This window comes from Chrysemys picta, chromosome 2, assembly GCF_011386835.1.
Source record: "Chrysemys picta bellii isolate R12L10 chromosome 2, ASM1138683v2, whole genome shotgun sequence".
Classification (NCBI taxonomy): Eukaryota; Metazoa; Chordata; order Testudines; family Emydidae; genus Chrysemys; species Chrysemys picta.
In genome coordinates, this window is record NC_088792.1 from 91746109 (window position 1) to 91771441 (window position 25333).

General features: G+C 40.6%; 1 protein-coding gene across 10 annotated transcripts in view; it reads left to right on the forward strand.

Annotated features, from left to right (window-relative positions):
- BBS9 (Bardet-Biedl syndrome 9) overlaps positions 1-25333 on the forward strand; it is a 484737-nt gene that overhangs the window by 73624 nt on the left and 385780 nt on the right. For all 10 annotated transcript variants that reach the window (XM_065583753.1, XM_065583754.1, XM_065583755.1 and 7 more), the window contains 3 exons: positions 9289-9373; positions 13513-13693; positions 14791-14920. In XM_065583753.1, coding sequence (XP_065439825.1) covers positions 9289-9373; positions 13513-13693; positions 14791-14920 — 396 coding nt within the window. The remainder of the gene's footprint in view (positions 1-9288; positions 9374-13512; positions 13694-14790; positions 14921-25333) is intronic.

A 25333-nucleotide genomic window follows, 5' to 3' on the forward strand; every position in this document is an offset into this window, starting at 1 on the left:
GCCCTTCCTCCACTTCCCCCTCCTCTCCCCTGCAACTTGAGACCACTCCCCTCCTCTCTCTCCCTCCCTCCCCCCCTCCCTGCAGTCGCAGATCGCCGGCCGGCCGTTCTCCTCGGGCCTCCGGCAGTCTGCAGCTCCGACCCTGCTCTCCTCCCCCTGCTGCTGAGCGTGCTGCTCTGCAGCACTCTGTTCTGAGCGGCAGGGTAAGGGGGCCAGGGGGTCAGAGAAGCGGCAGGGAGGTTCTGGAGGGGGTAGTCAAGAGACAGGGAGCGGGGGAGGGTTGGATGGGTCAGGAGTTCGGGGGGGAGCTGTCTGGGGGTTGGGGGTGTAAGGTTTTGGGCAGTCAGAGTACAGGTGGGGGGGTCTCAGGAGGGGGCAGTTAGGGGACAAGGCACAGGGAGGCTTAGGTAGGGGGTGGGGTTCTGGAGGGCAGTTAGGAGCAGGGGTCCCAGGAGGGGGCAGTCAGGGGACAGGGAGAAGAGGGGTTTAGATGGGTCAGGAGTTCTGGGGGGGGCTGTCAGGGGGTGGGGGTGTGGATAAGGGTTGGGGCAGTCAGGGGACAGGTAGGGGGTAGGGTCCTAGGGGGCCAGTTAGGATGTGGGGAAGGTTTCATGAGGGGGCAGTCAGGGGACAAGGAGCAGGGAGGCTTAGGTAGGGGGTGGAGTCCTGGGAGGCAGTTAGGGGCAGGGGTCCCAGGAGGGGGCAGTCAGGGGACAAGGAGTTGGGGGGAGGGTTGGGGGTTCTGAGGGGGCGGGAAGTGGGAGGGAGTGGCAGGGGCGGGGCTAGGGCAGGACAGGGGTGGGGCTAGGGCGGGGCTCCTCCCGTCCTCTTTTTTGATTGTTGAAATATGGTAACCCTAAGGGTATGTCTACACTATGAGAGTAGTTCGATTTTACTTAAATCGAATATGTGGAATCGATATTACAAAGTCAAATGTGTGTATCCATACTAAGGACAGTAATTCGACTGTGTGAGTCCACACTAACGGTGCAAGCGTCGACATTGGAAGCGGTGCACTGTGGGCAGCTATCCCACAGTTCCCACAGTCCCCGCTGCCCATTGGAATTCTGGGTCGAGCCCCCAATGCCTGCTGGGGAAAAAAAATGTGTGGAGGGTGGTTTTGGGTAACTGTCGTCATCCAACCGTCACTCCCGCCCTCCCTCCCTGAAAGCGCTGGCGGGCAATCAGTTCACGCACTTTTCTGGTGAGTGACAGCGCGGACGCCACAACACTGCGAGCATGGAGCCCGCTGCGACTATCGCTGCAGTTATGGCCGTTATCAACACCTCGCACCTTATCATCCACCTTTTTCAGAAGCAGATGCTGAGAAATCGGGCGAGGAGGGTACGGCAGCGCGGTGAGGACATGAAGTCTGAGAGTGGCACAGACCTGTCACAAAGCACGGGACCCCGTGCCGTGGACATCATGGTGGCAATGGGTCATGTTGATGCTGTGGAACGGCGATTCTGGGCACGGGAAACAAGGACGGACTGGTGGGACCGCATAGTGCTGCAGGTCTGGGATGAATTACAGTGGCTGCGAAACTTTCGTATGCGGAAGGGAACTTTCCTGGAACTTTGTGAGTTGCTGTCCCCTGCCCTGAAGCGCAAGGACACCCGGATGCGAGCAGCCCTGACTGTCCAGAAGCGGTGGCCATAGCCCTCTGGAAGCTTGCAACGCCAGACAGCTACCGGTCAGTCGCGAACCACTTTGGCGTGGGCAAATCTACCGTGGGGGTTGTTGTGATGCAAGTAGCCAATGCAATCGTTGAGGTACTGCTGTCAAAGGTAGTGACCCTGGGAAACGTGGAGGCCATCATAGATGGCTTCGCCGCGATGGGATTCCCAAACTGCGGTGGGGCTATAGATGGGACCGGACGACCAGGCCGGCCAGTACATTAACCGAAAGGGCTACTTTTCAATGGTGCTGCAAGCACTGGTGGACCATAGGGGATGTTTTACAAACACCAACGTCGGATGGCCGGGCAAGGTTCATGACGCTCGTGTTTTCAGGCGCTCTCGTCTGTTTAGACGGCTGCAGGAAGGTATTTACTTCCCGGACCACAAAATAACTGTTGGGGATGTGGAGATGCCTATAGTGATCCTCGGGGACCCAGCCTACCCGCTAATGCCCTGGCTCATGAAGCCCTATACAGGCGTCCTGGACAGTGAAAAAGAACTCTTCAACTACCGGCTGAGCAAGTGCAGAATGGTGGTGGAGTGTGCTTTTGGACGTCTCAAGGGGAGATGGAGAAGCTTACTGACTCGCTCTGATCTCCGCGAAACCAATATCCTCATTGTTATTGCAGCTTGCTGTATGCTCCACAATCTCTGTGAGAGCAAGGGGGAGACCTTTATGGCGGGGTGGGAGGTTGAGGCGAATAGCCTGGCTGCTGATTACGCCCAGCCAGACAGCCGGGCGATTAGAAGAGCTCAGCGGGACGTGCTGTGCATCCGGGAGGCTTTGAAAGCTAGGTTCCTGAGTGAGCAGGGTAATCTGTGACTATTACGTTTGTTTACAGAGAAGCTGAACCTGCTCCCGTTTCTTTACCCAGTGAATGTTCACTATCCTCTCCAGTTTCATACCCCATTCACCCACCTTCCACCACACGTTTAAAAATAAAATCACTGGAAATTTGTTAATGAACACAGTTTTCTTTATTACTGTTTTCGCGGTAAAATGTTGAAACTGGGACGCAGACTGTGGTGGGGAGCGGGTGTAGTGTAGTGATGCAAAGGATGCTTCTAAACTCAAGGAATGACATACTCCTGCTTCTAGAGTGGTCCGCACTGGTGGACTGGTTGTTTCAATGGAGCCCACCACCCCTCCTGTTTGGGACTCTGTGTGTGGGGGCTATGTGACTTTCTGGCAGGGGAAGGACGGTTAGAGATCCCCTACTGCGTGGCTCTGTGATCCAGGATAAGGACCGCTGCATAAGATCTCTAACCGCCCTCCCCCGCCACAAAGTCACATAGTTCCCCCCCTCCCCCCCAGAACATGAAAACCACCTCCCAGACTGACCAGGGTGCCTAGTGACTGCAATGTGTGTGTGACTTTCTGCTGAACCTGCCCCCGTGTCTGTATCCTAGTAAAGGTGATTGTCCTGTCCAATTACCAACTCCCTTCCCCCCCTTCAAACAGACTGTCCTCTAAAAAACATGATGGAAACAGTACTTAATAGAAACGTATTTTTTATTAGCAACTACACAGTTAGGGGATGAAACTGGGATAGGGGCTTGGGTGAGATGGGAAGGAAAGGACTTATCAAATTTTGGGGAATGACAGCCTTCTGGTACATGAGCAGTCTGCAGGGGTAGAGTGACAGTTTTCACGGACTCTGCCACCCCTCCTTCTTGGTATTTTGGGTGAGGGGGGTATGGGACTTTGTGGCGGGCAAGGGTGGTTACAGATAGACTGCAGCGGAGCTCTGTCCTCCTGCCTCCGGTCCTGCAGAATATCCACAAGGCGCCGGAGCGTGTCCGTTTGCTCCCTCATTAGTCCAAGCAGCGTTTGAGTCGCCTGCTGGTCTTCCTGCCGCCACCTCTCCTTCTGTTCGCTGTGTGATCGCTGGTATTGCAACATGTTCTCCCTCCACTGGGTCTGCTGGGTTGCCTTGGCTCGGGAGCAGTCCATAAGTTCTGAGAACATCTCGTCCTGTGTCCTTTTCTTTCTATGCCTAACCTGCGACAGCCTCTGGGAGTGATGCCAGGGTAGGTCGGGAGACAGTCACAGCTGTGGGATGGGAAAAAAGGAGTGAATTCCTCAGAAAGATAAATTTTTTGGTGAACAAAGAACGTAGTCTTTCTCTGTGAACAAGACCATGCACAGCACCTATCACATGCGCACTCAGGACAAGGTCGAATTTTCGGCCTTCACATTCAGTGCCTGGGGTCTTGCAGTGCAGATCAGACAAGCGCGGCCGGACAGCGGAATTTGGGTAGCAGGCTGACATGGTAAGCCGTAGACTTGTGGCAGCTTAAAACTGTAATAATAGCACTGCCCTACTTTCACGTTCAAAGCAATGCTCCCAGCGTTGGCCAGTTCCTGCTGCCAGCAATCTGGCAAGCATGAACTCTGCCCCTTTCCCACCCCCTCGTGGCTGTCCCCGGGAAAGATCCCTGTATGCTGCCCCTCTCCCGCCTCTACCACATGGCTGTAAACCGCCGGTTACAGTTCTGTAAAGAAACAGGCAAGCAGTCCCAATACTAACATTCCCCTAATTCAAAGCAGGTCACCATGAGCGACATCACTCTGATTCGGATTTCAGAGAGCGACAGAGAACGCATGCTTCGTGAAAGCCTGCAAAGACCAGGGCCGTATGCTGCCATGCTCTGCAAGGCAATGATCCCGGAGTACTTGCTGCTAGCGTGGTGCAGGGACGTTTCCTACTACGGAGGACACAACAAGGCTGCTCTCCCAAGGAACCTCATGCAAAGGCTTTCCAATTACCTCCAGGAGAGCTTCATGGAGATGTCCCATGAGGATTTCAGCTCTATCCCCGGACATATAGACCGAATTTTACTGTAGCTGCACTGGCAAGGACTAAATAGTAGAGCGCCTAGGGCAAACCAATCATGATAAACCGGACATTGTTAGATTTTTTGGCAGTAGTTGCACTATCAAAGACTAAAACTTTAAGCGCCTAGGGCAAAGTAATCATGAAAAACCCACTGTTAATATTAATGTTCTGTTCAAAATAAATCTTTACATGTTTATAACACTTACCGACTGATCCTTCCCCTGATTCTGGGTCCGGGTTAACGCCTGGCAACAGTTGGTAGGGGTTCTCGGTGAGGGTGATGAAGAGATCCTGGCTGTCTGGGAAATCAGCGTTGTAAGCGCTGTCGACTGCCTCGTTCTCCTCCTCTCCTTCCTCATCTTCCCCGTCCGCTAACCTCTCCGAGGAAGCGGGCGTCGACAATATCCCATCCTCAGAGTCCATGGTCAGTGGTGGGGTAGTGGTGGCGGCCGCATCTAGGATGGAATGCAGTGCCTCGTAGAAACGGCATGTCTGGGGCTGGGATCCGGAGCGTCCATTTGCCTCTTTGGTCTTCTGGTACCCTTGTCTCAGCTTCTTGATTTTCACACGGCACTGCGTTGCATCCCGGCTGTATCCTCTCTCTGACATGGCTTTTGAGATCTTCTCGTAGATCTTTGCATTCCGTCTTTTTGATCGCAGCTCCGAAAGCACGGACTCATCGCCCCACACAGCGATCAGATCCAAGACTTCCCGATCAGTCCACGCTCGGGCCCTCTTTCTATTCTGAGATTGCATGGCCATCTCTGCTGGAGAGCTCTGCATCGTTGCCAGTGCTGCTGAGCTCACCACGATGTCCAAACAGGAAATGAGATTCAAACTGCCCAGACAGGAAAAGGAATTCAAATTTCCCCGGGGCTTTTCCTGTGTGGCTGGTCAGAGCATCCAAGCTCGGACTGCTGTCCAGAGCGTCAACAGAGTGGTGCACTGTGGGATAGCTCCCGGAGCTATTAGCGTCGATTTCCATCCACACCTGCCCGAATTCGACATGGCCATGTCGAATTTAGCGCTACTCCCCTCGTTGTGGAGGAGTACAGAAGTCAAATTTAAGAGACCTCTATGTCGAACTAAATAGCTTTGTTGTGTGGACGGGTGCAGAGTTAATTCGATTTAACGCTGCTAAATTCGACATAACCTCCTAGTGTAGACCAGGCCTAAGAAATAGGACCCAGATGTAACAAAGCAGAAGAAATTTTGTTTTTAATGTTTTATGTTAAAGAAATGATATGTCTTTCTGATTTTGGCAAACTCAACGTGCCACCATCTGGACTGGTATTTTCTAACAAGGCAACATGGAACAATTTGTCCTCCTCTGAATTTCTCTGCCATCCTGAGATTTGTACAGTACAGTGCCTTCACGTCAGCAAGCAAGGGCTATTAAATTGATTCTTACTTTCAAGTTCTGAAAGTAACATCTCTTTCCATATTTAAGTTATTTTACATGTGATGTGACATGAAAGAATGCTAAATAGCTTGATAGGTTGTTTGGACCTCTGTGGGTTCTGTGGTTTTAAGATTTTTGTGTTACAAGGAACTGCCATTCAATCAGTCATTTCATAGATATCAATGCACTTTTGTGATTTGTGGGAGACTGGTCTGAAAAATGTAGATTGCCCCCATGTTATATTGTAAAAAAATACTGTATTTGGTCCAGTGTTTCTGATTTGGACAAGAAAGTCAGGTGCCTAAGATCATGTCATTGAATACTTACGTGGTAAAGAGAGATTCCCCCCCCTCCCACCTCAGAATCTGCAACGTCTATTTTAAATGTTCTGTAGTTTGAAAACAGAGTGTTTTTGCTTGTGTAGAAGGCAAAGTTGGAAAGAGATATGGTAATATTTGTTTTGTAGCTCCAACAGCAGTTTATTTAGTTTTTTAATTTAGGTCATAGAAAAATTGCTTTTGAATAATTGCATTTCTCAACTCAGGTAGAAATTTTTAACTCTTCTTTAAAGTTAAAACCACTAAGAAAAATCCTTTAGCAGCCATTCCCACAAATACAGAAATAAAACAAAAATGTTAGAATTGATCGTGTTAATATTTAACTTTGTCTTGGAATAAACTAAAATATATTTAATCTGCTGTTAAGTTACTGAAATCATCAGGGAGAATTGGGACACTTGGAACCCTCTGTTAGCCTGAGCCTGATTTTAATAGGAGCTGACTCAGTATATTCCCAGTACTGGGCCCTAATTTATAGGTGAAACTTTGCAAAAATTATTAAAATGCATTGATTAGTTTTGTGAGGGAGTGTGATGTCTTGAAAGTGGCCAGTTAGAGTATTAAGAAAATTATTGACTTGTAGGATTGTGTGCTAAACGATAAAGATGAAGGCATTTCGCATGCATGTCTGAAATCAACTGTGTGCTGAATACCCCTGTTACACTTACTCTTCAATACATTTGGCTCATGATATTGTGATAATACTTTACACTTTTATATCGTCTTTAATCTGAAAGTTCTTTAAAGTGTGCTGCTTCTCTGAAAAGCGATTGTAAAAATGGAACAGTCTTACTCTCGCTGATCTATCCCATGTGTGTTAAGAGTAAGATATTAACATATTTTTTTACTGTTTTTTATTCCTGTTGGATCTGCAGAGCCAACTAAGAGAGAGTGTGTTTGATTCAATTCCTCGTGCAACAGGAACAGGGTTGTTTACTAAGTTACGCCAGTGCAAACCAGGAAGGAAATGGAGATATAGAGGTGTCACTGAGGGCATAATTTGAGTATTGTGGGGGTTGCATAAGTGTAACTAAGGGCAGATATAGGCCTGCATAATTTTTATTACTGTTGATAATGAATGAGTGAGAAGAAAGAAGCAAAGGGCTGTCTGTTATAAAATGAAACCTATGCAACTCATCTAGTCCCATTTTTACAGAGACACATTTCCGAGTAGAACCATTTAATTCTCAAACATGTCTCTAAGGTAGGCAAGTGTTACTCTGTCTCAGCTTTAGTTTAAGTTTTTTTTAAATTAGAGATTATTTGAAATGAGGAAAGTTCATACTGCCCTAAGGTCCTATTTCCAAAATGCTGTAATAAATTGTCTCTGGCCTCTCTCTCTCTCGTTTAGAGCATCCGCCTCAAACATTTAATTTAAACAAACAAAATAAAATCTGAACTTTTTTGTGGAAAAAAAATTAATGTAAATGTAACCCACACACCTTCTGGGTGTGGTGTTCGGTCCCATCAAGTGGCACAGAGACCACTTAAAGAGAGAGATAAAATGAGTCTGCTCTACAGCCTTAGCTAACAGTTGGCTTTTAGCTCATGCTGTAGAGCAGGGGTCGGCAACCTTTCAGAAGTGGTCTCCCATGTTTAAAAAAGATGAACTCAAATTGGAACGAGTGCAGAGAAGGGCCACTAGGATGATCAGAGGAATGGAAAACCTGTCATATGAAAGGAGACTAGAGGAGCTCGGGCTGTTTAGTCTGACAAAACGAAGGCTGAGGGGGGATATGATTGCTCTCTTTAAATATATCAGAGGGATAAATACCAGGGAGGGAGAGGAATTATTCCAGCTTAGTACTAATGTGGACACGAGAACGAATGGATATAAACTGGCCGTGGGGAAGTTTAGGCTTGAAATTAGACGAAGGTTTCTGACCGTCAGAGGGGTGAAATATTGGAACGGCCTTCCGAGGGAAACGGTGGGGGCGAGGGACCTGTCTGGTTTTAAGATTAAATTAGATAAGTTTATGGAGGGAATGGTTTAATGGTAAAACATATTAGCTGAGGAATACCGAGCAATAGCAGGTAAATAGTATAATGGCTAACAAGGGTCAGGGTGGAGACTCTTGCCTACATGCTCGGGGTCTTACTGATCGCCATATTTGGGGTCGGGAAGGAATTTTCCTCCAGGGTAGATTGGCTGAGGCCCTGGAGGTTTTTCGCCTTCCTCCGCAGCATGGGGCAGGGATCGCTAGCAGGAGGGTCCTCTGCCAATTGAAGTCACCAAGACACAGGATTTGGGGACTTCATCAGCAGAGTCAAGGGAAGGGTAGGGACGGTTTTGTGGCCTGCAGCATGCAGGGGGTCAGACCAGCTGATCATAATGGTCCCTTCTGACCTTAAAGTCTATGAGTCTATGAGTCTAAGTGCTGTGCCGAGTCTTCATTTATTCACTCTAATGTAAGGTTTCGCGTGCCAGTAATACATTTTAATGTTTTTAGAAGGTCTCTTTCTATAAGTCTATAATATATAACTAAATTATTGTTGTATGTAAAGTAAATAAGTTTTTTTAAATGTTTAAGAACCTTCATTTAAAATTAAATTAAAATGCAGAGCCCTCTGGCCCGGTGGCCAGGACCCGGACAGTGTGAGTGCCACTGAAAATCAGCTCGCGTGCCGCCTTCGGCACGCGTGCCATAGGTTGCCTACCCCTGCTGTAGAGGCTCATGCACTAAGCTCCAAAGGTTCCTGGTTCGATCCTGCTGGGTCGTTGGTGTTACATAAAGTTAAAAAACTGAAATCTTCCACTACTACTAGATAAGCATGTATCCTTAAGGTAAAAAATCTCAATCTGACAGCATGTTTTCAATACTACTTTTAAATCCATTATCTAGATACTATACTTCAGTGCATGTGCTCTGTAAGAATGATGGTATCAACAGATACATTGTACAGTAGGTTTTCTGACAACATTTTTGGATTCTGCTTTTGCCATAGCCTTTATAGTTATCATTATTTTAAAATTTGATGTAAAACTGATGAACTGCAAAGAGATACTATCTGTATTTTTTTTATAACAGGTACCAAGTGCTGGCATTTGCAACAGATGCTGATGAAAGACAGGAGACAGAGCAGCAAAAAATGAGTTCTGGAAAAAGGCTTGTTGTAAGACCTGTTTATTTTACATAAACTATACCCTGCAGTGCATAAATATTAAAAAGAGAGAAGAGTAACTGACAGATTGAAACACTGTGTTGTCACTAAGGGCCAGATCTAACTTCCATTTAAGACAATGGAAAGACTCGAGTAAATTTTATTGTGATTTGGATTGGGACCTAAATATTCATTAAGCTCTCTGTTTTAAGAAAGGAGAAATTAACATAACAGAAAGGGTTAATTCCATGTTAATTTAATTTTCAAGATGGAATGTGTTGAAATATATGTACATTTAAAATTTTAAGCAAAATTTCATTTACAGTCTTTTTATGATTAGTGTGTTAGATTTCTAAAATGCACCCTGTTAAAGTTTGGGCCTTATGTATGATGTTAAACAGAACACTATATAGGAAAAAGACATTTCCCCAAATAGCCAGCTCACCCATTCTGACCCCCTCCTCCTTTGCCCATCCCTCCCACCCTTGCAGTGAAAAACCTGGGAAATTAACGTCTTTTACATTGTGCCTTAAGGTTGACATACTCAGGCCATTTTGAACTAGTGGGGAAAAGGAATTCCCGCCTCGGTGGTACTGCACTGACAACTGCTTGATCATTTAAGATACTCCAGAAAATGCTAGGTTTCAGAGTAGCAGCCGTGTTAGTCTATATCTGCAAAAAGAACAGGAGTACTTGTGGCACCTTAGAGACTAACAAATGTATTTTGAGCATAAGCTTTCATGGGCTACAGCCCTCTTCTTCGGATGCATAGAATGGAACATATATTGAGGATATATATACACATATAGAGAGCATAAGTAAAAGAAAAAAACTTTTGAAGTGATAATCAAGATAGCTCAGTACAGACAGTTTGATAAGAAGTGTGAGAATACTTACATGGGGAGATAGATTCAATGTTTGTAATGGCTCAGCCATTCCCAGTCTCTATTCAAGCCTAAGTTGATTGTATCTAGTTTGCATATCAATTCAAGCTCAGCAGTTTCTCGTTAGTGTGTTTTTGAAGGTTTTCTGTTGCAAAATTGCCACCCGCAGCTCTGTCATTGAGTGACCAGACAGGTTAAAGTGTTCTCCTACTGGTTTTTGAATGTTATGATTCCTGATGTCAGATTTGTGTCCATTAATTCTTTTGCGTAGAGACTGTCCAGTTTGGCCAATGTACATGGCAGAGGGGCATTGCTGGCACATGATGGCATATATCACATTGGTAGATGTGCAGGTGAACGAGCCCCTGATGGCATGGTTGATGTGATTAGGTCCTATGATGATGTCACTTGAATAGATATATTGACAAAGTCGGCATTGGGCTTTGTTGCAAGGATAGGTTCCTGGGTCAGTGTTTTTGTTCAGTGGTGTATGGTTGCTGGTGAGTATTTACTTCAGGTTGCGGGATTGTCTGTAAGCGAGGACTGGTCTGTCTCCCAACATCTGTGAGACTGAGGGATCATCTTTCAGGATAGGTTGTAGATCTCTGATGATGCGCTGGAGAGGTTTTAGTTGGGGGCTGAAGGTGACAGCTAGTGGTGTTCTGTTATTTTCTTTGTTGGGCCTGTCTTGTAGGAGGTGACTTCTGGGTACTCATCTGGCTCTGTCAATCTGTTTTTTCACTTCAGCAGGTGGGTATTGTAGTTTTAAGAATGCTTGATAGAGATCTTGTAGGTGCTTGTCTCTGTCTGAGGGATTGGAGCAAATGTGGTTGTATCTTAGAGCTTGGCCACTCAGTAACAGACTTAAAGGTGGCAATGTTGCAACAGAAAAGCTTCAAAAACAGACTCCAACAAGAAACTGCTGAGCTTGAATTGATATGCAAACTAGATACAATCAACTTAGGCTTGAACAGAGACTGGGAATGGCTGAGCCATTACAAACATTGAATCTATCTCCCTATGTAAGTATTCTCACACTTCTTATCAAACTGTCTGTACTGAGCTATCTTGATTATCACTTCAAAAGTTTTTTTTCTCTTACTTAATTGGCCTCTCAGAGTTGGTAAGACAACTCCCACCTTTTCATGCTCTCTGTATGTGTATATATATCTCCTCAATATATGTTCCATTCTATGCATCTGAAGAAGTGGGCTGTAGCCCACGAAAGCTTATGCTCAAATACATTTGTTAGTCTCTAAGGTGCCACAAATATTCCTGTTCTTTTTGCAGAAAATGCTAGCTTAAATAGTCCAGCTGACCTCATCTTCCATTATGGCACGTGGGGAGGAGAGATGATCTCTGGAAGAGTTAGAACTCAAACATTTTTGTACTATGTAAATCAAAGTCAACACCTTGATTTACACATGGAAGCAAGTAGAGAACCAGCTCTTGGATAACGAGTCTCTATGTTTCCTTTGACTAACACTGCTAAGTAGGTGAGGACTGTATTCTGTAATATGTTTGGCATCAAAGAACAGTCTTCAAATGTAACCCCACTTAGAGTATGTTGCAATACACTTTACCATAAACAATACCAGCTGATAATGTGTACAAGTATCCATACGGGGGAAAAATGCATAACTAATGCAATTGCTTCTGCCTGTGAAAAGAAAATGAAAGAATATTATGTCCAGATTGCTGAAGATGACATCCAAGAATGCAGAGAAAAGTACAAGAAGATCTTTTTTGTCCGAGGCAATAAAAATAGGACAGAAAAAAATGAGAATTTCCCATGTTCACTTATCCTAAATTTCTGATGGATGGGTGTCCAGAACTCTATCTAAATTATGTTGAGAAAAGAATAATTTCTAACACAGTTCCAGACCTTGTCTACTCTCAGGGGTAGCCTCAATTCAGCAGTTGGTGGCCAGCAATAGGTGTAGCTGCACTGGGCAAGGACATGAGGGATTTGCACCCTTAAATTAAGAACAAACAGAGCTAGTTGAAGCTTAGCACTATCAGTGCAAATTCCTGCATGTTCTTGTGTAGGCATTGGAGCACAGCTACATTGATTGTTGAAATAGGGCTATTGTTGAGGGAGACAAAAGCCGTGAACTACATCGTGAGGGTTCAAAAATTCTTCTGTAACTATCATCAACCTTTGTGTTTGACTGAAAAAGGAGGATTGGTGCCCCACCTTCCTGATGGCACTTGATAGAGCTTTCAGAAAGATTATGAATTCACCTTTGATCCCACTACCAGAAGTGTATGGAAAGCTCTGTTGAACAGAGGGTAATACAAACATAACACACATTTTACCAATGAGGGACTGTAAATTAAACTAGACACTAAACTTATAAAAGTAACTGAAGGACATATGGGGGGAATTTCTGATCATTCTTAGTTGGAGTCTTAATGGAATCTGAATCCATCAAATTAACAAACTACTGGAATTTCACAGGGCAAAAAAAAAAAAAAATCAAACATTTTATGGAATCTTCCTGTTACCTAGGCAATATGATGGGTATCAATTGATCCCAGAACCGAAAGAATTTGCCAAAAAGTGGCTGATGTAACATAACCCTGATTTCTTTTATTCATTTTTAGCATTTTAAAATGGAAGGTGCAGGTTGTTACCTCAGCTCTAACAGTATGTTTGTGAAGGAGGTTATACCTCATTTTTTTAATCACAGTGGTGGAAAGTTGTGATTCAAAACCACAAAATACAGGACAGTTGAACTGAGAATTTTATCAGTTTTAGAAGCCCAGCTCTTCTGTTAAACCAGCTTGGCATCAGTCAAGTGTTTGTTTAGCAGTATCTAAGGGCAGACACAAAGGAGATGGTAGACTTTAGCTGGTTAGTAGAATGGGGGACTTCGAGGTTTATTTCCAGATTTCAAAGCGTTTTGTCATTTTGGACAATGTATGCATTTTTATTTTTTGAACTATAAATATTACAGAGTGAATTGCATAGCATGTGTTTATGGTTTATTTCATAAAATGTTTGTGGGCTGTTTTCTTTCCGCTCTCTCCAACAGTGTTTTATTTTTTGGAATCAGGAAAATCACAACGTTCCTGAAAATAATATGCATCTAAAAAATAGAACATTTTACCTCTTTCCCCCTCACTGCCCCCCAAACTGATTTTGTCTTTTCACTTATATTGCTGAAAATGTATTTGGTTTGATGTAGACTGAACCGTCTCCTTAAGCCTTTTATTATACACAGAGCTGTTAACTGATCTTTGGTTATGTTTTCTCTTTTGAAGATGGATTGGGTTTTAAACATTGGAGAGCAAGCGCTGGATATATGTGTTGTGTCCTTTAATCAGACCTCCTCTGTTTTTGTGCTCGGTGAGAGAAATTTCTTTTGCCTGAAGGATAATGGGCAAATTCGATTCATGAAAAAACTTGATTGCAGTCCAAGTTGCTTCCTTCCTTATTGTTCAGGTTTGTAAAATAAAAATTCAACTTAGAATCTTTGACCTAGTTACATTAAAACTAAGAATTTTTTTCATTAAGAAAATACAATCTTTTGAATATATTGTGTATTAATATAGTAAAAGCTTATGTAGAATTCAAATTGTACCTGACATTTTCTAACTGAAGTGGATAATTTTTCAGAGAACAGAAAGAATCAAGTATCCTAAAATTTGGGTTCTATTTGCTACTTTTTCTTGTAAGTCACTTATAGTATATAAAAAGAGCAAAATCTTGCCTGGATTCAAATATAAGGCACATAAGGTAGGAGTAGAAGAGAGGTAAAGTCCACCGAGATTAAGGTATTCAAGCATGTTGCGTGGTGCCTCAGAGCAGCTGAGATCAATTAATTTTTCAGGGCTTTAAATGCAGCAAGAATGCAAGAAAGTTAGGGGTTTTGTAAGGATAAATGCTTGTGAGGTACTCTGATTCTCTGGTTGAATGGTATAAAGCTTGGCTGACTAATTGATAAAGACCAGAATTAAGAATCTATAGTTCCATTTTGGTACCAGAATAGCAAAGAATAAGTTTTAAAATCTTATATTAAATTAGTTAATTTAAACTTTACAAACACTCTTATAATCATCTTCATTTTACTTTCTGTAATTTCATGTGTAAACATGTGATAGACAGTCCTTTGATTAAAATTACTTAATCGATGTGTGTGATGTGCCATGTCTATCCCAGTGCATTCATAGTGATGATGATAAATCCATGATATTTTACTTTTGGGGCATTCTGGGACTTCTGGTACTAACACGAGTGATAGTTCTGGAAGTACCAGTAATGTGTCCGGCACTTCTTTTTATATTTCACACACTGATATAATTGTAATCGGTATCCATGATTAATCACATATATTTTTGGTTATTGTCTATGTAATTTTATTATTCTTTTTGACTGCTTAATAGTCTATAAATAAAAAGGAAAACAAATCTGTTCACAAATATGCAATAGTGGCTCCCCCCCCCCCCCAAAAAAAAAAGGAAAATAGTGTGAACCTGAAAGGAAAACACTTGCTCATGAAAACATCTGCTGTCTTAAAACTGTTTTTATGTTTTTAACAGTGTCTGAAGGAACAATAAACACTCTGGTTGGAAACCATAATAACATGTTGCATGTTTATCAGGATGTGACATTGAAGTGGGCCACTCAGCTTCCCCATGTTCCTGTAGCAGTAAAAGTGGGCAATTTACAGTAAGTAACTTTGTAAAAATTTTATTTTTTTAGATTTGTTTCCAGCAAAAAAATAAATAAAAAATCTCTACAGATGCTAATAAGCATTCCTATAGTATTTAACAACAACAACAACCAAAAAGTAGTTTATAAAAGGAAAAAATATAGTTTTGGGTATGTTGTATGGTATATTCCCTGGATCAATTTATGCTGTTACTCTGATACGTTTGGAATAATTTTGTTCAAGTATTAGTATTGCTTTGGATTTACATTGGTGTTAGTGGGGGCAAAACTTGGCCTCTGTTGCTGACAAAATAATTTCTTTTGTGATAGATGGTTCAAAGTTTTCAAGAGAGCACTTCAGTCTAATACGATCTTCTCTGAGATAAGAAAGTAGGAGTCTCTATGGGAATTTATTCATCATTATCAGTCTAATTGCAGCTGAATTCCAGAGGCTCTTGTTGAAATGGATAATTGTACTATAAAGCTAGTTTTTAAGTTAGTTTAGTAATCTGTTTAAATTATGCAATTTTGCATTCACAGCAAGGAAAGAAACTGTGACACTATTACATGTATTTGTTTCCTATCACTGACATACAGCAAGCAGAGTGGAAGAAAATGGGACACAATTATTAAGTAGCCTTATTTCTTGACTTGTAGGTTGCATGTTTTTCACAAGTGCAGAGGCTCACAATCAAGGGAAAATGCAAAGTCTGAGTAACTAGTTTTCTCATTAAGATTAAGATATATTAAGACTGGGAATCTCTGAAGAGGGCTACAAAAGCTTTTTGTTCTCTTCTAGTGGTTTCCTAATGCTTTTTGAATAAATGAAAATTACAAAATTAACTTAACGTGGGACAACATGAGTACAAATTGTGATCTCTTTCATGGGGTGAGTGTAAAAAGATCACTAAGTATCCTGCTGGGAAACTCAGTGTAAAATAAAAAAGTAAGTTAATGGTATAGCATATGCCGGAGTAGCTTGTGTCTAAAACTTTTGAAGTCTGGGATAAAAATCTCAATCTGGTAAGAAATACATGAAGCTGTTAAGCATTTATTTTTATGACAGGAAATCAGACTAACATTTTAAAAATAGAATACAGTATAGACAGTTATGTGTGTGCATATAAACTTTTTCCAAATGTTGGTTTTAATTGTGGCAGGAAGAAATTTAGTGCAATTTTTAAAACTTTTTTTTGCTAATTTTTTGGTCTGTCTCATGGATTTTGAAACCTCAAGATTTTGCTTTTAGTGAATTTTTGAGGAGCCAATAATTTCCCCCAGATTGTCTTGCCAAGTACATGTTCACATCAATATTTTGTAATTTCACATATTCAGAATTTCCATGCCTGTCATCTTTCTCAGTATTATTTTATGGAGAGAAGAGGAAGATATACAGCAACAGTCACATGTACCCATTTATAATATATATTGTTATGTATGCATAGCTATGAGAACCTGCACATATGGACATGAGTTCAGGCAGGGATGGGAGAAGTTGGAAGTATATGCACTTTGGTTCCACCTCCGGAAGCAGCATAGGATCTGTACCAGGATCTCTATTATGTGGTTGGCCAGGTAAAGAACAAAACTGAAGCATTGAGGTTTAAGGATGCAAATGGCTTGCCAGATCTTTTCCTTGAGTGGAAGCAGGAAGTGGTCCAAATGAGAGTTGACTTTCGTGGATTTGGAACTCTTCTCAGAATGACTAGACATTGGAGGACTCTGAGCAAGCCCTAGAGATTATTAGTAATTCTGACTATTCAACAGGAGCTACAGATTGAGTGTCCTTTGAGGTGGAAGCAGTTGGCCAGGATATCACATCTGCTGCTCCCATTACTGCCCTTACACCATGAGCTTCTCTTCTTCCTTTCCCTTACTATCCATGAGATGCAGCAAGCTCCCAAGAGGGGTATTCAGTCTGTCTCACTCTTGAGAGCGGAAATCAGGGGGTAAGAATCTGGACAGTAATTTACTCTTGTGAATTTTTATAGGTATTTTATCCATGAGTGAAAGCACTGTACTTGCCCTTCATATGGGAGAGATTCTGTTGAAGCAAATGTAAAAGTAAATCCACAGAACTAAGTATTAAGAGTTAAGTATTAAGCAATTTTAAATTTTCAGTGCTCCTTTTTAGAAGGGATGACGGGTAAGAACAAGTCAGTGAAAGTAACTAGAGTTCAAGCTTCTACTTTCACTTATCTTGCAGGTAAATTTCATTTTATTTGGTAATGGAATTGTGTGTTCACTGAAGAATAAATAGAAAGCATTTATTACCTTAAAAGAAAAGAAATCTATAGAACTTCTTAAAATATTAAATTCCCAGATGCAAATTTTTAAAGATGGAGTTAAGGTAATAAATATGTATCAATCATTTTAGGTGGGGAAAAAACTGTTTTTTGAAGAAAGTTCAATTGTTTAAAACACATGAAATAAAAGTAGAGCATATACTTTAAAAACAAACAAACCAGGACCGCTTAAGAAGGTGAAACCAGACTTATTTCTGTATTGAACTTCAAGTCTAAATAGTGCTGTAAAAATGACATTGTAGGGTTCCATGTTTCTCTCATTGACACTGTATCAAATTTGCTTAGTAAATTTTCAAATAAAAAATCTTTCCCCCTAATTGCCAACCCAGCAAACTCACCCTGGCATCTGAAAGTCATTTGTTTAGTCAATTATTTTCTGTCTTCTTCGAGTATGCTCTCACTTTAACTTACTAGTGAGCCTTAGCTGTGCTTTATATCCTCACACACCTTCCACTCAACTCCAAAAGACAACCATAGTCCTCCTGTACATCTTCTTTATTAATGGGATGAGCCATAACACATATGACAGTGTGCCATACTTAATGTATGAACATCTGCAGCAGCTACCCACCACATATGTGTCATCTACTCAGACGCTAGTGTGTTAATGTTTTAGGTCATGACTCTGTTTAAGGAATAGTAAAAAATTAAGCATCTGTTTGAAGTTATAAGTAATATAGGAAAAACTTTGGTGAAGAATTTTTTTACAGACTCAAATGTAGAAATGCAGTGACTGCTGTATCACTTCAGAATTGCTGGCTGAAGAAATTAATCTAAAGTAGCAATATGCAATTTTATAACTTCTTGTAAGACAACAGAAAGCAATTTAGTAGTTTTCAGATCTGAAATTTCTTTCTAATACTATTTATATCTGAAAGGTTATTTTTTCTCTCTCTCATTTTATGTCTCTGTCACAAGACATTGGGTAGTGTTGGCTGTAGCTATAGCATCTCCTTTTACCTCCTCTTGCTATTAACTTTGAGAAAAGTTAAAATAGTTCAAACAACTGTAATTCTCCCATCTATCCCTTAATAGAATTTACAGAAGGACTGAATATTCTTATGACCAGCATTGTAATTAAACATGATAAAATAAGGCTTGCCATATTTTCTCCTTCAGTGTACCAGTTGATCACTGCAGGTGCTGGGAATTTCCCCTTCTCTGTATATATTGCAAAGTCAGCTAGGTGCATTGCAAGGAGAGTTGTAAGGCAACTATTGGAGACAAGTACCCAATTTACTGGAATGATAGTCTGCTGCAGTAGGCCAAATCATATGGTCTTCCTCCTACCAGCTGCTTTCCTTTTGTGATCCCAGTAGCTTTCCCCAAGATCAACATCATAACACTATGGTATCTATAACACTTACGGTACAACTATGAAAGAGGCAGGAAGTCTTGTCCTCAGCTCTTCAGTCATCCAACCTTTTTTTGTTTGGAGCCTCCTTTTGGGGTGGATATGTGCTCCCCTTGCACCATGCCTTTGCTGTTGCTACCTCTCCTCTTTTATTTTTGACCATTTTCTTTTTCTCACATGTATCATTCTGCCTGGTCTGATTTTATTTTTTTCATTTTTGTTTTCTGTATGTGTATGTTTGGTGCACACACTCACTCTTCTACTTGTTTCTGGTTTTCTAGCCCTGTTGTCCTAGATCGGGGGCATCCATCAATGATAACCATAGCCAAGCAGAGTACCTATGGAATGGAGAAGAGAAGCTTGATATCTGTCTCATCCTGGCACTGTGTGCACATGATGTGCTTATGGGGTTGGTTGCCTTATGACCATGAGAGCAGGGAGAATGACTGGCTGCTTTCAAGAATTTTCTTTCCACTTTATCTGCAGGTTCAAAAGCCTATTTGTAGAGGAGAGTTACTCTAACCGACTGCTCCTGTCCTTTGCTTCCTCCTAAATCCCCAGACTAGTCTGGCGCTTGCCCTCTGAGGTTGGGTGATGCTAAAAAGCAACACAAATTGTGTACCTTCATCCAAGGGACTGGTACTGATACTCTCTTCTACTGAACTTAAACCTATATGTATGTTCATTCCCTTACACATGGAAGGGAAACATAATATTGAGAAGAAACGACTATAGCATGTGATAACCTTACTACTTGCTCTAAATTATTCCTATAAGTAAATAATTAGTAACTAGGCAATTACTTTATTATATGTCAATGGCTAAATAATAAAAAATGTTGCTTTCTAGCAAAATTATTTAACTAAATTTTGTAACTTTTTAGACTCAAATAATTTTTATTCCTAGTGCTACATAACAAAATTGTCTAGTAAATCCTGTAATAATTTATTCCTGTATTTTTTTACTTAGAACAAGTAAAATGCGTGTGCTTTTTTTCTAGGCTGTTCAGTAGCCACACAGAATGAGGCCTTATCTCATGCATATGATTATAACTTGGGCCTTGACACTGCAAACATTTAAGCATGTACATAACTTTATGGAACTACTTGTGAGTAAAATTATGCATGTGCTTAAGGCACCAATTCAGCAGTCTATCCCTGTTCACCAAAGTACGTGCTTAAATTCTTAGCTGAATTGAGGTGCATGCATCTGCAGGATTGAGGCCTAAGTTTGAAACTGAATTTTAGCCTAGCAATTTGACTCGCACGTTTTTATGGAAAGTTTTAATCAAAATACTGTAGTTCAAAAGGATGAAGTTTAACCATCAGTTAAAAAATCAAATATGCTGGGTTTTATGGAGTTTAGGCTTCCAATATTTTTTTAAAAAGAAAATTAAAATGTGTGATTAATTTGAGTTAGAAAAAGTAAACCTGGTCCAAATTCAAAGTTCAAGTTATGACTTGTTCTCTACTGCAAAAATGTAGTGGACTGTGTGGTTAGGTGAATGCATTGTATGCAGCTGTGTGTCTGCAAACACCACAAAGGCAACAGGAACTGAAGTTAATGAGAAAAATATGAAGAAAGATTATAGTTGAATGAAAGTATAAAAGATGTAAAAATGCAATCAAATAATGGGTAGTAGTGGGTGGAGTTAAAAATAAAAGCACCACTTATTCAGTTTCTACAGCTATCCAGATGCTAGAAAATACTTTGTTCTTCACTCCAGCCCATCTGTTATTCCTTATTATAACTGACATCACCACAACTACCACAACTGCTAAAGCATCACCATATAAAAATGGCAAAACTTAACACTTACTGCACAATTTGATGGAAAGAAAACTGCAGGAATCAAAGTCTGTAGTTTGCTGAAAGATTTTCCATTTTTTTGCATGGTGGTGCTGTAACAGAAGTGATGCCAGTTATGACACACAATATGACCTGAATGGCTGTATTTTTTAATTTGAGTATGCCATAATAATACATTGTTTGATCTGAGAAGTTAAACACAAGGATTTTTAGAAGCTCTCTCTACATTTACACCTAATTCCACTTTAAGGAAAAGTTTGGTAGGGAAGAAGAAAGTGATTAAATTAATCAATTATTACCATACTGGCTAGAGATGTACAAAATATTGCCATTTTCAAAGGCTTCTTTGAAAAGATTGTTTTATGTTGTTTATAGTGCTACAAAATATGTGGTGTGATTGTATTTCTTTACCTAAGTTGGGCTCTGAGCCTGCAGAAAATTACATATGTGCCTAACCTTACACACTGAGAATTCTCTCATGTCTGAGGGCTTGCTGGAGAGCTAGAACTTGAAGAATTGGATGGGACTACTTGCAGTGTGTAAAGAATAGCATCCATTGTTGCCAACTTTCCTGATTAAATTGCATTCCTCATGATATTTGGTGTTTTTTCTTAAAGCCCTAGCTCCTAGAGTCTTGTGACTGAGTGAGAATTTCAGCTTTTATTTAAAAAATAAAATAAAATAAAAAAGCAAGTTTCTAGCCTGATCTTTGCAGGGGAAAGCTTGAAGAAGAAAAGTAAAAAGAATCCTAAATTTAGTAAGTGGACTTGCTTCTGGCAGTCTTTTGAAATCGCCACTCAAAAGCTGTCATGTAACCGAAAAAGTGGACTAGTCAAAAAGGGTGAAATTCACCTCTCTGCACAAGCACAAAAACCTATGCACTACTTCAGTACTACCCAAGTATTGTCTATGCCTTGTGCTGGCCTCATCACAGATGTGCATTTCATCTTAAATACACAATATAAGTATCCTTAAAATAACTCCAATGTGTGTGAACAAATGGATTTTTTTTAAGACCGTCTCCATGGAACAGGATGGGGAAGCCTTATCTATGAAAGCATTTATTTCCTTTCTTTACTAGAACCTTTCTCAAGGACTTCTCATAGGGAGTGGGATTTTCAAAGGTGCCTAAGGGAGTTAGGTACCCAGATCCTATTAAATTTCACGGGTAGTTGGCGCTTAACTCTCTTAGGTCTTCTTTGAAAATCCCAGCCAATGGCTCTAACCTCAGAGAGTATCTCAAGTGAACAGGTTGTTTTGAGTGGAAGCCTCATTTTTTTTCTCCCATTCCTTCATGTTGGTAGCCCTTTTCTCTCTCCATTCTTCTGATCTTTATCCTTCATTTTATCAAACACTTTACCAAGCTGCAGTTAAAGTGGTGCAAAGTGGTAGTGAGGAACTTTTCTGGGGACATTCTGGATACATGGTTTGCAGTATCTATAATCCAGAATGAAGAATTTTCACTTATACTGGTGTAAATCAGGAGTAAGTCCAGTGAAGTCAATAAGGTGACCAAAGTGAGAGGAGATGATCTGGACGACCTTGTAAACTGGAGTAATAGAAATGGGATGACATGTAATCATGCAGATCATGCATTTAGGGACTAACAACAAGAATTTTTGCTGTGAGTTGGGGATCTATCAGTTGGAAGTGACAGAGGAGGAGAAAGACCTGGATTTATTGGTTGATCACAGGTTGACTATGAACTGCCAATGTGATGCGGCTGTGAAAAAGGCAAATGCAGTCTTATGATGCATCAGGCGAGATGTATCCAATAGAGATAGGGAAGTGTTATTGCCAGTATACAAGGCATTGGTGAGACCTCACCTGGACTACTGTGTGCAATTATTGTCTCCCTTGTTTAAGAAATATGAATTCAAACTGGGACAGGTGCTGAGAAGGGCTACTTGGATCATCAGAGGAATGGAAAACATACCTTATTAGAGAAGACTCAAAAAGCTTGGCTTGTTTACCCTAAGCAAAAGAAGGGTGAGGGGGAGATATGATTTCTGTCTATAAATACATCAGTGGGATAAATACCAGGGAGGAGAGGAGTTATTTATGTTAAGTACCAATGTGGACACAATAATAAATGGATATAAATTGGCCATCAACAAGTTGAGGCTTGAAATTAGGTGACGGTTTCTAATGCTCAGAGGAGTAACATTCTGGAACAGCCTTCCAAGGGGAGCAGAGGGGGTAAAAAGCCTGACTTGTTTCATGACTGAGCTTGATAGGTTTAGGGAGGGTATGGTATGATGAGACTGCCTACAATGGCATGTAGCTGTTCTGCAACTGCCAGCAGCAAATATCTCCAATGGCTGGCGATGGGACACTAGGTAGGGAGGGCTCTGAGTTACTACAGGGAGTTATTTCCCAAGTGTCTGGCTGGTGCATCTTGCCCCCATGCTCATGATTCGTCTTGTTTGGGGTCAGGAAGAAATTTCCCCCCAGGTGAGATTGGCAGAGACTCTCAGGGTTTTTTGCCTTTCTCTGCAGCATGAGGCATGGGTCACTGGCAGGTTTAAACTAGTGTAAATGGTGAATTCTCTGTAACTTGAAGTCTTTAAATCCATGATTTGAGGACTTGCTTCAGTAATTCAGCCAGAGGTTAGGGGTCTATCACAGGAGTGGGTGGGTGAGGTTCTTTGTAGCCTGCAATGTGAAGGAGGTCAGACTAGATGATCGTATTGGTTGCTTCGGGCCGTAAAGTCTATGAGAATCAGACATAAAGTCCTTGAGTATTGTCTAGGAATTAATTTCTTAATTCCATTCTTTATAAATGATAAATAATGACAACCAAATAAAAGTACACCATAAAGCATTTTCTATGTATTTTTTTAATTTAGCAGTTTACAACTGCCATCACTCAAATTAACAAAGCTGCTTCTGTAATTCTTGAAAGACTGACTTGAAAATAAGTGATATTGACTATTAAACTCTAAATACTTTTTAAAAATGTAAAAATTGATTGTGGCAAAAGTGATGGAATAGTGTTTTAGTTTGTTTTTAAAATAAGAATCAGAATAGTTGACTCTGTAATTCTATGAAGCCAGCTATTTGAATTACAGATTTGGTATTGTATGACTGGAAATATCCAAAGCATTTAAATTTGTTAAAAAATATGTTGTGAACAATTTGTTTTGTAAGAGAAGACCTACAAAAAACATATGCCATTATTATTCAAAATCCAATAAAAGGTAGATTTTCAAATTATTACCATATGTGTGTAGGAGTTGCTTTGTTCAGTAATGTTATTTTAAATACCAAAATAATTTGTTTCATATTTTGAGTTCTTCACTATTAAAGTGTCCCTTCAGATTCAGTGTTGCTTTGACTGTTGTGTGATGTATAGTAAAACAGTCAATAAAAGAAATTTAACAAGTAATTGGAATTGCAGATTGAGTGTAAAATGTGCCAAATGAAGTAATGGCCTTTGCAGGATATTGTATGGGTGCAGTAGCTGTGGGGAAACTGCTATAAAACTATTAAATACAACTTTAAACAATATTTGAAAAGCCTGAGAAAATAAAGGAATCTGATTGGATGACTAACATTCCAACAGAAAAATTAATGCATCATAATTCACTTGCTACAACTCATTAGCTACATCCCTCTTGTCATATTAATGTACCCACAAATGCACAAAAAGAATTAACTAGAGAAAAATCCTTAAGAAGGCTTTCATATAATTATAGATATTTCATTTTAAATAAATATGAAACACCATAGATTTTAGGACCCAGCAGGAACATAAAGCCATTTCAAAAACCTAGCTGAAGCAAAGGAAAAATATTGCCTGTTATGCTGCTTTCTTAAAACAACTCATTCGTTTCTGAGCCGTAGCAGCTTTAAAGGACCTAATGGCTGAAAGAGCAGTTGACCAAAATGGGCATAGTTTTATTTTTAAAGTTCAGATATTCAGAAGATTTTTAAGTGAGCTTCTAAAATTGTGCTCACGATTTTTTGTGTATAAACATGTGAGTATACCAAAATGTGGATATGTGAGGGCAAATTGCATTTGCAAAGGCAACAGTCTACTTAAATGTGTAAATGACTGATTTGTGTGTTCAGCTTTGGTTTGGCTCGTAAATTAGATGTCAATAAAATATATGATTGCCAAACATAAATGTACCTAGGGAGAGTTGCAGTTTCAGAGATTACTTTTGAACATATTATCCCAGGTCCTCAGCTGTTTATATTGACTTAGTTTCATTGATAATAATGGAGTTGATTCAGACCATTTAGTACTTTAGACCTAGTCCTACTTAAGTGCTAGTCCTTAATATTTTACCCTTAATTTTTCCCTTGAATAACTCCTTTCCTTACCCACAACCTGCTTCCCCCATGAAAAAAACCCAAAGGTTAAACAAAATGTGTAATCTTGAACTTTGTAGTGTGTGTAAATGCCGAATCTTCAGAGAAATACCATTATTTTTGAGTTATTATTTTTATAAACCCAGAATTTTTTAATAGAAGGTATATTACAGTAGGTTCTCAAATGGCTGTCAAATACATGATTTACAGTATTTCAGTCATTTCTTAAAAGTAATATTACAGCATGAACTTTGTATAATGAAATCTTCTAGACAGGCCTAGGTAGTATAGTGGGATGGTACATTAGCCTTGATCATCTAAGTGAAGCTTTGAATCTAGGAACTAGTTGAAGTTTTGATAGTTTCATCCTAGTCTCTGCACCAGAAAATCACTATGTTTGACAGCAATGGCAATGTCTATTTTGGAGAGGCCTAGGGCTCGAATAAGGATATATTGCAGGCCAAGACTGTGGTGACTTATCATGATTTTAAAAAATACTAAACCTTAAAGTTCTACATGTGAAACCAATTTAAAAGTAGAATGGAAACTGTTTTATTATCGCCTTGCATTAACAGGATTGCTTTACTGTTTATTTAGTACATGTTGAGAAAGTCCTCTTCCTACCTATAACAAATTTCAAGTTAA